A 13,854-nucleotide genomic window follows, 5' to 3' on the forward strand; every position below is an offset into this window, starting at 1 on the left:
ACAACACAGAATTGAAGTAGGTCTCCTGCCCCCCATCAGTGGTCAGGCTGCCAACAGTTACTACATTGCTCCTAGCTCATCCCTATGCAAGGCAGGCTCTTACATACAACACCAGATGATTCATTTCCATTTTAAGTTATTTCCTTGAAAAGATGGGAACTTTTAGTTCCTTCATTCCTTACTTAGAAACAAACTGATCACATGAAGGTCACTCTACTAGACACTGATAGACAAGACATGGACAGCAACAAAAGGCTATGGCATTTTCTTATTAACAAGAAAAAAAAAAGGAAGCACTAATTGTCTTCACTCCCAACTCTGCTTCCTCTTCAAAGGAAACTGCAATTTCATATCAAAACAATGTCAGACAGAGAGAAATACCAGATCCAATTTGCCAGAGACAGCACTTTGGCTTTTTACTATTAGCACCTAGAAATACTCATGCCCTAAAAATGGGGATTAGTTTCACTGCCACTCCTGGGGAAAAACCAGCAGCTTCCAGCTCAGCAGCGTCTTCTACTGGATGGCATCTCCCATTGCAGCAGCAACCCAACTCCCATTGTTTTAATGATCATATCAAGGCTGGCACAAAGAAAGAGAAAACCCCTGAGAAAGAATAGGAAAGGGAAGAACATTTAAGCTAAGATTGCCTCTCTAACCAAGCTTTAGCACAAGCCATCAATACCTTTCACAGTTAAAGCATTCAGGATAGCTCTCTTCACCAGCCTCTCTCTTCTGCCATTTGCTTCTGAGGAGTCATCCAAACCAGGATAACTTTTAGCATGTACACCTCCATTTCTCTGTACAAGACTAACACTGTGTGTCAAAAATATTCTGTTTTATTTAATTGAAACAGAAGCTGACCAGGTTCCACCTCCACAGAAAAGGAAAAAAAACACATTTAAAATTGGTTGCACTAACAGCCTTCTGTAACACTCAAACAGCACACTGTCAAAATAAAACCCAAGATGTTTCAAAGAAAAAAAAAAAAAGATGTTGTCCTCAAAATATTTGTTGCACAGAATACAATCAAGTTTACTGGTTATGACAATTCATAGAATTTCTGCAATGTTTTCTTGAGTTGCGTACAGTTCACTGCTGCAGTGCATCAAATAGCACAGTGTGTCATGTGCCATTTCTCCATAAAAAGGCCACTGGAAAATCCATCTGAACGTGAACCAGGTTGCAAACTGCTGCGCAAACTCTCCCAAGAAAAGAAGTTTCCTGAAGATCTCACAGCTCATCTTTATCCCAGATATCATCCAGATCAACATCGCTGAGATCAATATCATCTTCAACTGGAAGCTGTGAGAAAGCAACAGTTTTGAGCAAATGTTTGTCAGCAAACAGCACTGGAGCATCACTGAGTTGGATCCTTCATAGAAAAAGCAAAGTTCCCTCCTGTCATTTCTGGCTCATAAGAACTGACAGCACTTGGAACATGGGACAACTGATCGGAGTTTAGACTGGACAAAGAATGTTTGCTACTTACTCATTAAATATATCCCATATAAAGTTAATTGCAAACAGACAAGGTAACAGAACTAGTACCATATTATAGAATCATAGAATTGCCTGGGTTGAAAAGGACCACAATGATCATCTAGTTTCAACTCCTCTGCTATGTGCAGGGTCACTGTATTTTCCATCTGAAGTAGACCAAAGATTGTGAATAACTGGCTTTTACAGCAGTGTTGAACTTTAAGCAAGAACATACTCAGATCACTCTGTGGGCTTTACTTATGAACTCAGTAAAACCAGCATATCAAAAAAATTTCCACAACTTTTGGGCCTTAGATGCATATGCTACAATCTTCCTCATCAGCATGGGTTAATAATGCATTATTTCAGCCTCAAGGGACTGAACTTTCCTGTGACATTCTAACAGGCAGGAGTGCCTGTCCCTAACATCAGACAATGAGCCTGGTGCCTACCTTCCTGTTAACTAATTCCTGCCACAGAATCACCAGGATGACTTGCTACACTTTCCCCCCCTCGCCACACTGCCAGTTCTGAGTTGCTGTCCCTTTGCTTCTGAACTGTGCAGAACATCAGCACTTGTAGACACAGAGCACTTCTTACCTCACCATCTTTGCCATCCCAAGGTTCAACTGCATGAATTTTAGGAAAAGCTCCACCTCCTACTGGTGCTGTAGAACCACGACCAACAGACAGTTCCCTGAGAGGAGAGAATTAAACAATTTTCTCCAGTTTCCATCCACCTGGAACAGGGCTTGCTTCAGATTAAAGGAAGGCACCTGACTACCTTTCTTCAGAGATAAGAAGATCCCAGATGTAAATTATCTTGAAGTAGCTTTTCAATTTGCAAAGCAGAAAATGATAAATAGCCTTTAAAGCAGCACTGACAATTTGCAATTAAAATTTCAAAGATGGAGAGAGACAAACATTTTAAACTACACTGTTTAATATTTCAGCAGTGCCCTCTGTAATACTCTTGGCAATGTTTCTTTTAAGCAGAGCCTAAGCCCCTGCTGTCTCCAAGGGGTCCAGGATAACCAGCTCCTGCTTGGAAGCATCCCATCCTGCACCTGCTGCTTATGCTTGCTGAAGAAAGCTAACACTACAAACTGAAGTGCTAATCCTTTTGCATACTTTCAAGGGCAAATAAGACACAGAACAGGACCAAAAAGGTGACTTGTAGTAGAACAGCACTGATTACCAAATTCTAAGAACTCCTTTGGTTACTGCAGAAACAGAGGTTTTTTAAGATCAAAAATTTACTTGGTTTTCTAACTATTTTCAAAAGTCTTAACAAAACCACAATCAAATTCTAAATGGCTGACTTCCTAACTATATCTGTTCACTACAGATACACTACAGAAAGGTACTGCTTAACAGTCGCAGTTCTATTGAAACCATTCCCTTTCTCCATCTTTATTTTGAGCCACAGCTTCTATTTGAAGGATTCCTTACCTTAGAAACTCATTAATCCCTTGTTCACTGAAGGATCCTTTCAGGAGGGCAAATTTCATCTTCCGGGCATTAACAGCTGCCATTGCTGGATACCCAAAGCCTCCTATTCCCAAAGAGCTCTCAAGATCTGACTGAGCGCCAGCTTCGGTCCACAGCCACCTTAGGGTAAGGAAAAAAAAATAAATAGGAAAATGGAAATCAGGAAAGGCACTACAGTCATTTTAGTCACAAATATCTTGCAGCCCTATAGTCAGCACTGCACTCTGAGCTGCCCTCAACAGAGCCAATTATTCATGTCAGCAGGGAATAGCAGGGTCTTCTTCTACCAAGTAGAAGAAGGAAGTCACTCCTGAGCAACACTTCCAGGCCATCCCCACTGTCACAGTTGCTTTTCAGGTGAATCACAACAACCACGCAAGGTATTCTAAGGAAAGAACTATGCTACCAATCTGAACAAGTTTCTGCACCTCTAGCCTACATTAAACAAGTTTTATGACCAAGTACTGACCACATGTAGAGGACTGCTGGACAAACACTAAAAGACCAACATTTCACCCAGTATTGTTTTCTCACTGGTCAGGTCTCAGTTTCTCTAATACTTAGCAAGTCCACAAGGATCCTTTGGAACCAGCCAACTTCCACATTTCTTCCTGACACTTTCATGCTGGTCTGCCCCTTCTCAGCAGTCAGCATCCCAACAAATCTCACTTTCCAGAGAGACCAACATGCATTCTAGAGGAAGAGGTGGAACCTGCTGGTTTGCTCCTTTAGGAGGACGAGATTTGTTAATAAGCTGCTATTTTTATTTTTTTTGAGAATGTAACAGTCACACTGGCAGCATTACTCACCAGTAAAAGACTCAGAGTCTAAAATATCACCCTAAAATACTGTAGCATTCATGACAAGAGTACTTGATCACATTAATGCTTAGATATAGCTTGCACAGGTAGGATTTGAGGTACATAAGAGATGAGAGAAAAAAAAAAAAACCACAACAGTTTATTCTACAGCTGCAAGCATCTCTCAGCCCAGACAGTAAACAACCAAGATAGAGAATCCAGAACAAGGAACAACTCTGTCTGCAGGTACATCATTACAAGATTCTCTCCCATCACCTCTAAAGATGTGCACATCTTACCCTAGAATACCAGGCCACTATACCACTTACCCCCACATTTTCTTTTTGTATTTCTCAGCCATTTTTAACATGACATCCAGGTAAGAATTCCTCCCCGAGGCTCCTGTTTGTCAGAATATTAAACAAGTTAAACACAACCACAGGCTTAAATGGACAAATTCCCAGAGGAGATTGGTTGCTTGTATGTCTACCTGTGTCAAGAATATGAGGCAGGACAGAAATGATGCAGAGCTGATGAGCATCACAGGTAGTCTTCAGAACATCTTCACTAATAATCTAAAAGAAAGACAAAGAAAAATCAGTTAAAAATAAGACTTCTGTTATTCCTGCTGTGACCGCACTTCCCTCCAACAGGTTGTCAGGTCCATCTGACAAGGTAATAAGCAGCTGAAGCAATACAGACCTTAAAGGCACTGCCTGCTTCGCTCATCCCTCAAGGTAAGACTAACTACAAAGAATTCATAAAACCTTCTGTTAAGAGCTGCAGCAATAGGAAAACAAGCAGTACCACACAAGGCTTACAGGAAACACAGCAAGATGTTGCTCCTGCTCGAGATAACTGTCCTTGGACCAGGGCTGGTGTAAAACAAACCACTGGTCTAATTACTGATCACTGCAAACAGCACACCCAGATCTACATGTAGCCTGTAGTTCTTTCATGCTGTTGCTAGTATAAGGGGAGCCAGCAGGGTGCAGCATTTGCTGAAGACAAGGAAATGTAATTGCTATTTGATGGAACAATCCCAATTAGATCTCATCTATTGCCTTAGAAAGGGAATCAATCCCTTTACTTAGACCAGTGATCGACAAACTTTGTGCACCACTCAGTTTGCAGCCTCGAATATATTTACACAAATTGTGTCCATCTGCTGTTAGTATTTTATAAAGCACATACAGAAGACGTTAAAAACATGAGGTGAAGATAGTCATCTCATTAAATGATCATTTTATTAACAGTAAAGATGTTTTTTCTTCCTGCAGCTCAGTGGGTTGTCTTGCCCACTGATAGTGCACATACCCCCTTTCATAGACAACTGATTCAGATTATCATTCCAATCCTACTTTCATCGAGCCAGAATTAGAAGTCACCATATTGAAGGCAGAAATTTTTGGACAACGGGCTGTGTCAGCCTTCATACAACTCCTACTGGACAGCATAGATGATAAAATCCTACTGTCTTGTTCTTCACTCAGTTTTTCACTCATTTCACTCTCAACAGAGAGAATTCAGATGTACTGACACCAGTGCTGTTGGTGCCTTCACTGTACCGATTCTCAGCCCTTAAGTGAACAGGACATTCACAGTAAGAATAAAATAACAGAAAGCTAAGTGATCAGACTTGCTACTCTTGTCTATTTCTGCCACGAAATGGTGCACAAGCAGCACAACTTGGCTGTTTCATTTACAATCAACACAGTCCTGTAAAAACAACAAAGGATATAATAGAGAAAAAATCTGGAAAGTAATAAATGAAGTAGAGATACCTCCAGGAGCTCAGGTGGTGGTGCATTATCAGAAAAGAGATCCAGAGCACGAGCAATGATATCAGACCTAGTTCTTCCTCCATCATAATCAACAGGGTCTTCTCCTTTCTGGAATATTTTAATTGTGGGAAAACCACGAATCTGCAAGACAAGTTAAAATAACCAGCTAAATAAATCTGAACGTTTATGGTGGATGGCATCCATTACTCTGCTGTATCCTACATTAAGAGGAAGAGATTTAACATCCAGGTGAATCTTAAAACACACTACAAGGGATCTTCAACAATTTTGTTGCTTCTGCAACAATTCAAAACAGAACTAACACACTGAAACATTGTTTCAAGTTTTAGCACAGACAAGCAGCAAAGGCTTCAGCCTCAGTTCACAGTGACTGAGCACCGTACACTTTCTACTTATAGGCACTGGTTTCCCAATCTGTCTCAAGAGAGACAGTGCAGTTCCCACAGGGCAACAAACACGCCACAGGCTCCCTCTGCTACACTTCAGATGCAACATGCTTAATGCTCCTGATTGCCAGCTAACTGCGCTCACAGGGAAAATAAGCAGCACACTGTAAACCCTCCCATATTATACTAAAAAGAAATGGCAGTTTGCTTTGAGCACACAGCATAACTGACCAGGGCAGTTAATGCTGGCAGAGCAACTCTTGACACATGGCTCAAAGGTGCACATGTTCTCCAAGCATTCTCCAACATACAAACCTGAAGGATGATCTCTCACTTCAGTTGACAAAATCATTCAAGACGTTACGATGATAAACAGCTTTACTCATCAGCAGCATTCAAATTCACTCCTTTCCTCTAACTCTTTTTATGTTGCTACTGTCATTCGAGAATTAGTTGAATACAAACTGTATGAGCCATTTAATATAACACAAATAATGCCAGGTTAAGATCAGTAAGATTGAAGGAAAATCTGGCTTACCAGGGACAGAAAAGGAAATGCCATCACTGCAAAGCACACTCACCCCATATCGGCTTGCCAGCATCTGATTGACTGTTGCATCTACTGCAGCCAGCTTGACTTTCCCCTTGGTTTGTTCCTTCACCTCAGTGGCAGCAGCTGCCCATTCTGGCTCCAGACTGAAAAACAAGATAATTGGTGTTCTGGGCTCCCTCAGAGTGACAACAGAAGTATACCATATTCCAACACTACACAGCACTCTCCACTCAGGGAAAAGAAAAAGAGTCTGCAGAATATTCTAGCTGGATTATTCCAAAGAACATCCTAGATCTAAAGGGGTGAAAAGGTTAACCCACCTCTGAACCTGATTTCTATTGATAACCAGCAATTTTACTGTCGAGGAGTGCAGCCAAAGCAAAAACAAGGTACTTTAAAAGCAGAGAAGCCCACGCATTACATTAAAAACCAACCAACCAATGAACAGCTGATACAACCAAAGCCCCTTTCAGGGGATGAAGGCTACTGCACACAAACAACACCACCGCCACAAAAACAAAGGAACTCACTTTTTGCAGTGCCCACACCATGGGGCATAGAACTCCACCATCCACACATCGTCACTGTTTATGACATTCTTATCGAAGCTGTCATCAGTCAGTTCAACCACGTCCTTCTTATCTCCACCTCCGCTCTCTCGGCTCTGTAAGAAACAAACAGACCCTCACCTATCAGGCAACCAGAACAGGTTTCCCACATGAGGTATTCAGTGTTGTGTTGCACCAAATGCTCTTTATTTGAATATACAAAACAGGGAGAGTTAGGTCAAACTGCTTTCCCATTTTAGAACTGACAACAAGTGTATGCACATTCCCACAGCACTTTCAAAAGACAGCAAGGGAACCTTTTCTCATAAACAGCATTCAGGTCACACCAACTACCAGGAAGATGCAGGAACACTTCCCCAGTTCTTCATACTCAGATCAGTCTGAGAACAAAGTGCTCTCTACTTCCCATTACACCCACCTCTGTGCCTTGCTTTTGATACAAAACATGCCAGTGGGATATAAACCACATGGCACAGTCTAACAAGGGCTTCTATTCTCACCAGCCTGAGAATGTGGATGCAAGAAAAATGATTTTGAAATGGTAGTACGAATCAGAAGCTTTTCAATTTATCTTCAGGGAGAAATGTAGCAAACCAACTAGAGCAGAATGCTACCAAATTGAAAGAAAACCTAAGAAACTCATCCCAATGCCAAGCAGGCTTCAAGACCCTTAATCTCTGGAAAGGTCACGGAGCAAATCCTTCCAGAAGGCATTTCCAACCAAATGAAGGACACAAAGGTCATTAGGAGTAGTCAACAAAGATTTACTAAAGAGAAAACATGCCAACCTGATAGCTCTGTGATGGATAACCAGTTTGGTGGATAAGGAGACAGCAGTGGATGTTACCTATCCTGACTTCATGATATCTGTGACACTGTTTTCCCTAACATCCTCATTCAGGAACTGATAAAAGCATAGGTTAGATAAGCAGGGAGTTGGACTGCAGAACTGCTGTGTTCAAAGGATTGAATCTTCAGTGCTAAGTACCACTAAGTCACTACTGGTATTTGCCAAGGGCCAATAGCAGCACAACAATGCTTCTACATCTTCCCCAGCTGGACAGTGGGACCGAGTGCACACCCTCAGCAAATTTCTCTCAGTAAATGTCTGAGGCACCAGATGGACGTGCTGCCACCCAGAGCTACCTCAATCAGAAGGAGAGGAGACTACCTCAAAGTTCAACACAGTGAGAGGTAAAGCAGTGCATCTGGAGAGGAATAACTCATGCACAGGGTCCTGGTAAAGAACAGGTTGTACCTGAGCCACTAAGGCACTCCTGTGGCAAAGAAGCCAACAACCTCCTGTGTAGCATTAGGCAGGAGCTACCAGAAGGTTGAGGTAGGTCATCTTTTTTTCTGCTCAGTATTGGTGAGAAACATATGCAGTGCTGGGTCCAGTTCTGGTCTCTCCTGTGTAACAGAGGCATGCACACTCTGAGGTAAGTCTAGCCAGGGGGCAAAGCTGATTAAGGGGTTCATGCATCTGACATAGGAGGAGAGGTTGAGAGAGCTGAGATTGCTAAGCCTGCAAGAAAGAAGGCTCAGTGAGAATCCTTTTTGTGTATATAAATTCCTGGGTGTAGGGGAGTAAAGAAAAGCCAGACTCTTCTCTAATGTCCAGTGACTGAACAAAAAATAAGGGTTCAAGTTGAAGCACAAGAATTCAATTTAAGCATCTAAGAAAACATTCCTTCTATAAAGGTGATCAAACACCAGAAAAGGCTGTCCAGAGACTTCAGTCTCTGTAGCCCCTATGTCCTTGACATAGCCCAAAGCAAGTGCTCTAACTGACACTGCTGAGCAGGGAACTGGACTAGATAAAATTAGGAAGTTCCTTCCAACTTAGAGAATAGGGAGCACAAGCCTGTCTCCTTCTGCACAGGACAGTTTGGTTCCTCCACAAGAACCAAACACCACATTTCTTCCAATACCTGTCTCCCAGAACTGTATCCTCCACTTCTGCCACTGAGACGGTCTTTCACCAGGGACCGAAGAGCACTTAGAGCAGCATCAACAATGGCTTCACTTGTCCTGCCACCTGCAAAGCAACAAAAAGAATCATTAAAGCACCACATTGTTTCTCGGGCAGCCACTGAATTAATCACAAGCGTAATGAACAAATTCTCTCCCTTGGGATCCTTCAGGAAAAGCAGGGCTGGGCTGAGAGCGATACAGCAGTGAGACGCTGACTTAAAACAAAAGCAACAAGATTTATTTTCTGCTTTTCATATATGCACTTTATCCGATGGGGAGATGGCTGTGGCAAGCTCCCAGTAAACAGCAGGAAATGAGTATTCTTCAGGAACTGCTTACCAACCTCCATCAACTAAAAACTACTGATAGGACATGTACAGCTGGTCAAACAAATCTCAGCCACCTGTCTCTCTCCATTACCATACCACCACACATGGAATAAATGCCACACAAGCCAGCACTAACAGCTAGTATCATTACTATATTGAGGAATGCTAATAGGCATGCAGCACATGAAAGAGTATCACACTTACCCTGATAATCTTCTGCTTTGTTTTTGTTGGCTCCAAATATCTTGATAGTTGGAAAACCTCTGACTCCATACTGCCCACCCAAGGACTGATGCTTATCTGCATCTACTGCACCTACTTTCACTACACCCTGTGGAAATAAGAACTAAAACTCAGACAAACCTTCTACAGTGATGTAACACATTTTATATACTGTGCAGGGTGGGAAGTTAAGTTATTAGTAAGAAAACAGCCACCAAAATGAAAGGTGCAGCTCCCCAAAAAGCACTGAACTAGTGAACACCTCATATGCTCATTTCTTTCTTCAATCTGAAAGCTTTATATAGTTTTCTCCTCAAAAGGGAATATATATTTTACTTTCCCCTTTTTTTGGGAAAGAGCTCAGCAAATCACTGCGCGATCAAGTTTTCTACAATAAAAGAAGCACTCATCACCAACAGCTTACAAAGCTGTGCTCAAATACTCAGTTCATGCTGTTCCTGTACTTCAAAAAGGAGGGGAGAAAAGGGTGAGAAGAAGAAAAGAGAAACATGCTATTTTGGGGATGGCTGAATTCTACAGTCTTGTGGTGCTGTTAAAAGCAGTCTTGGAAAACAGCAATGGAAACTTACTGAGACAAAACTGACTTGCTTCCTCTACTTTTTTTATTATTATTAACATTTTTAAATGGTCTTTTAACCACCTGGGACAGGCAGCTTCTGCAGGAGAAGTATAATTACACTGATATAATTTGGGGGGATTTCCATTCTGCTTTCACGTTTCTAAGCCAACTGACAAACAGCTAGGCTTTACTCCACTGCCACAAAAGCACACTCGTGAGAAGTCAAACTTACTTTTAATGCTGTTGCAGCTTTCTTCCACTCAGGGGTTAGTCTTTGACAATGACCACACCTTATGAAAGAAAAAAGAAACAGCAAAGGGTAACAGTAACATTCCTTCCGATCTGCATTAGTATCTCATGAAGTACAAGGCCTCCTAGGGTTTGAAATTATAGAACACCTGCACACTGCAAACCACAGGAGTTCTGCCCAAGAAGAGGGGAAGAGACTATGCTACATCATATCATCCCTCAGCCACCTGAAGAGAAATGCCCCTGTATTTTATATAGATAAATATACATGCACACCTCTCTCCAGCCTTCCTAACACATAGGTAAAAGAGAGCATCAAAATCCAGATTTGCACACAGTCCCTTCTGTTCCTAAAATGCTGAAAGATAAAATGGCTCTGCGATGAGGACTAAAAAGTTGATTCTAGAGGTAACTCCTTAAATAGAAAGAGTTTGGCACACCACCTCCCACAAACATCTCCAGAAGACCCACGACTAACTGGCAAGCAGCATACCATCATGGCACAATAAGTCTGAAGGGAAAGAGAAGCTGGCCATTTACTGAAACTACACTCAATTCCCACTGTTTAGCCAGGAAAGCTGCAACAGCACTAGAAGAGACAGTAGGTCAAGTCTTCTCCTAAACCACCCAGTTCAAACACCTACAGCCTGTTGCAATGAAGGGCTCTTCATTAGGATGTGGAAGCTTTGGGCAGAGGATTTGTGCAAAGATAGAATATGCATGATCAGACTTTACAGGCAGGATAAAGAGACTCTGCTCTGAATACAAGCTGCATGGGAGAAAAGGGTAGTAAATTAAGATGTGCTAAGTGTGCATTCAGATCTGTGCTTCACATCTGACTGAAGTTAAGACAGAACTGAAGAGCCTTCCAACTTATCTATTGCACTTGATAAGTCATTTTCAATTTTCATTTCAGTTAAAAACTGAAGCAGTAAAATGGCATAAAAGGTTTTGTTGTTACAGCATTTAACAATTTTCCCCTTCTCCCTCTGATGAAGATATTTGAAAAAGGAATCTCAACTACAACTATTTTCTAGTCGTGACACCACCAAGCTGACACATGTACCATCAGTGAACCCTGGACTTATCAGCAACAGATTCTTATGTTTGCTTTTATCTTGCAGAAGCACCAAGTACACAGTTGTAATGCTCACCATGGGGCGTAGAACTCCACGAGCCACAGGCTCTCACTCTGAATGACCTCCTTGTTGAAGTTGGTTGGTGTGAGCTCTATCACATCATCACTGGCTGAATATAAACCGTTTACTGCCAGGAATAACGTGCAGCTCACTGTGCCTAGAAGAAAAGAATCAAAACAATCAGCATTCCCGGAAACCATTCTCAGCTCTCCTGTTCACGTGGCTAAATCGTCTCCCCTCCTCTAGCAAGCCTTCACATCAGCAGGAAAAAAAAAAAAAAAAAAGGATTCCAGCTTGTAAAACAGAAGACAACATGTATGCTACTCACTCACCTACACCATGATCCCATTGGATCATATACTATATTCCTGTGCCTACAGCTAGCTGGACCTCTGCTAAGCTGAGGATCTCCAGAGTACACCCTGTCAAAGCTGTGACTCTAACTACAGCTGGCACCACACAGACTTCCGTGTGGATCCCTAAGATCAGCTACAATTTTTCTTCTTCAGTTCACTCTCATGGAACCTCCAAACCCATCCATCCATCTCTCCGGCACAACATATTCTCAGTTGACTGTACTAGTACACACACCTTTCATTGCATCACATAATGCAGAACTGTCCCAAGCAGTGTTAGCACAGCTATACTAATTTTAGACCAGCACCTACTAGCATAACTACCTTCAATCTTTCTGAGGATGCTAATCCAGCACTGATTTGTCCATCTAGCAACAGACTGGAGAGCAGCTGCTGAATCTCTCTAGTTAGCAACTCAAACACCCTTAGAGCTGTAACAACAGAACTCCCCACTGAAAAGGCACAAGAATGCAGCTATCCGTTAAAATGGGTTTCATATTTCTTGTCACTTTTAGATCTTATTACTATCTGAGACTTCCACGTACAATCTCACAGCCCTTTCCTCTATCTTATCAGAATTAAGAGATGACACGATAACAACAAGCATCTCTGTAACACAATTCATACAACAGAAGACTTTTTTTCAATCACTAAAGACCCAGACACTAAAGTCAGAACTAGGCAAAAATAGTTGGCTTTTCTGCAAGTGGCTATAATTTGCATAGCAAGGCACATTCACTTCCTTCAAGACTGAATATGAGAGAAAAATACAGCTCAGACATGCAAAAATTCTACAGCATGTGGTTCACAGACTGTGCAGCATCACCTACGCAATAGCAGCCCTGCCCAGCAAGTCTAGTTACATTATACATATTCTGCAGGTGAGGGAAACCAAAATTAACGTATTTTGGGTGCTCAGAGGTCAGGGATGAACTGCCACACTGCAAACGAGTACCTTATCCACTGTATAACACCCTTACCAGCATCTCCCAGCCCTTCTCTCAGGCTGATCCTCACTGGTTTCCATGACTTCCATGTTAGATTGAGTCTGTCCCTTCAGTACCCCCTCAGTGCAGACCAGTGCACTTTCAGGGCTCAATCTCAACTGAGAACCCTTCCCAAGATGGAATGAGAAGACTGAATTGAAACCAGCATGTTTTATCATCACTCAAAAGATCTGTGGCAAACACATTCAGCAACTGAACAGAGCTCACTCAACTACTTCAGTCACTTCAAATAGAAAAGCTCTAGCTCATGAAGATCTGCCAAAGAGAACCCAGAAAAGAAAGCATACGGTGAAGTTTACCAAGGTCAGCACTGGTGTGCTTTGGGTTTTATTCTAACTCTCACATACAACACACAAGGCTTAATCCATCCACAGCAAGTAACAAGATCATTTTTCTACAAGCGTTTAAGCCAGGAAGACACACATCTGCGACTGCTTGAAATCCACAGCGGGTGGAACCAGTCAGATCAGCGGCCATTCGAAGCAGATTCCTCACGTAACCAAAGCAGGCAGCCAGCAGTGCCACCAGCCCGGCCTCCAAAGAGCCGCATTACGCCCGAAGGGCCGGCAAGAAAAGCTGCCGCCGTGGGACGTCACTTCGTGCTCCTCCGTATCGGAGCAGCCCCGCTCCCAGCCCTTTGTCTGCCGTTAATTCACCCCTCCTCCTCCTGCTGCTGCTGCTGCTCCCCGCCGGGCCCTTCGCGTTTCCTCCGCCAGCACAGCGGCCACGGCTCGGCTCCAGGCGCGGCCTGCCGCCTCCTCACACTCTGTGCCCCCCGCGGAGCCCCCCGCGGAGCCCCTCCCTTCCCGACTACCGCACCGCGGCTCGCTTCCCAGCCGCACCAAGCCCTCAGACGCCCTCAACGCTGCCCTTACCCCACCACACGCCGCCCGCTCCGCGCACCCCCATGGC

The 13,854-nt window shown here is 42.9% G+C and overlaps 1 protein-coding gene across 1 annotated transcript; it reads right to left on the reverse strand.

Annotated features, from left to right (window-relative positions):
• Positions 1 to 817: 817 nt before the first annotated feature.
• Positions 818 to 13,851, reverse strand: PDIA6 (protein disulfide isomerase family A member 6). The gene is made up of 13 exons (XM_010707915.2): positions 13,818 to 13,851; positions 11,595 to 11,736; positions 10,424 to 10,481; positions 9,594 to 9,720; positions 9,018 to 9,124; positions 7,048 to 7,181; positions 6,546 to 6,660; positions 5,558 to 5,698; positions 4,264 to 4,348; positions 4,103 to 4,175; positions 2,935 to 3,093; positions 2,083 to 2,179; positions 818 to 1,305 (listed from the first exon to the last, which is right to left on the reverse strand). Exons 1-13 carry the CDS (start codon positions 13,849 to 13,851, stop codon positions 1,234 to 1,236), a joined length of 1,344 nt encoding a protein of 447 aa, XP_010706217.1. The 3' UTR covers positions 818 to 1,233.
• Between the last annotated feature and the right edge of the window lie 3 nt (positions 13,852 to 13,854).

This window comes from Meleagris gallopavo, chromosome 2 (assembly GCF_000146605.3).
Source record: "Meleagris gallopavo isolate NT-WF06-2002-E0010 breed Aviagen turkey brand Nicholas breeding stock chromosome 2, Turkey_5.1, whole genome shotgun sequence".
Taxonomy (NCBI): domain Eukaryota; kingdom Metazoa; phylum Chordata; class Aves; order Galliformes; family Phasianidae; genus Meleagris; species Meleagris gallopavo.

What these genes read in the sequence shown, in the direction of transcription:
- PDIA6 (XM_010707915.2), bottom strand. Translation starts at nt 13,851, where the DNA reads ATGGGGGTGCGCGGAGCGGGCGGCGTGTGGTGGG. An exon ending in GTGGAGTTCTACGCCCCATG is followed by an intron (nt 10,482 to 11,594) that starts GTGAGCATTACA and finishes TTCTTTCATAAG; the next exon opens with GTGTGGTCATTGTCAAAGAC. An exon ending in CAAAGCAGAAGATTATCAGG is followed by an intron (nt 9,125 to 9,593) that starts GTAAGTGTGATA and finishes GTTGCTTTGCAG; the next exon opens with GTGGCAGGACAAGTGAAGCC.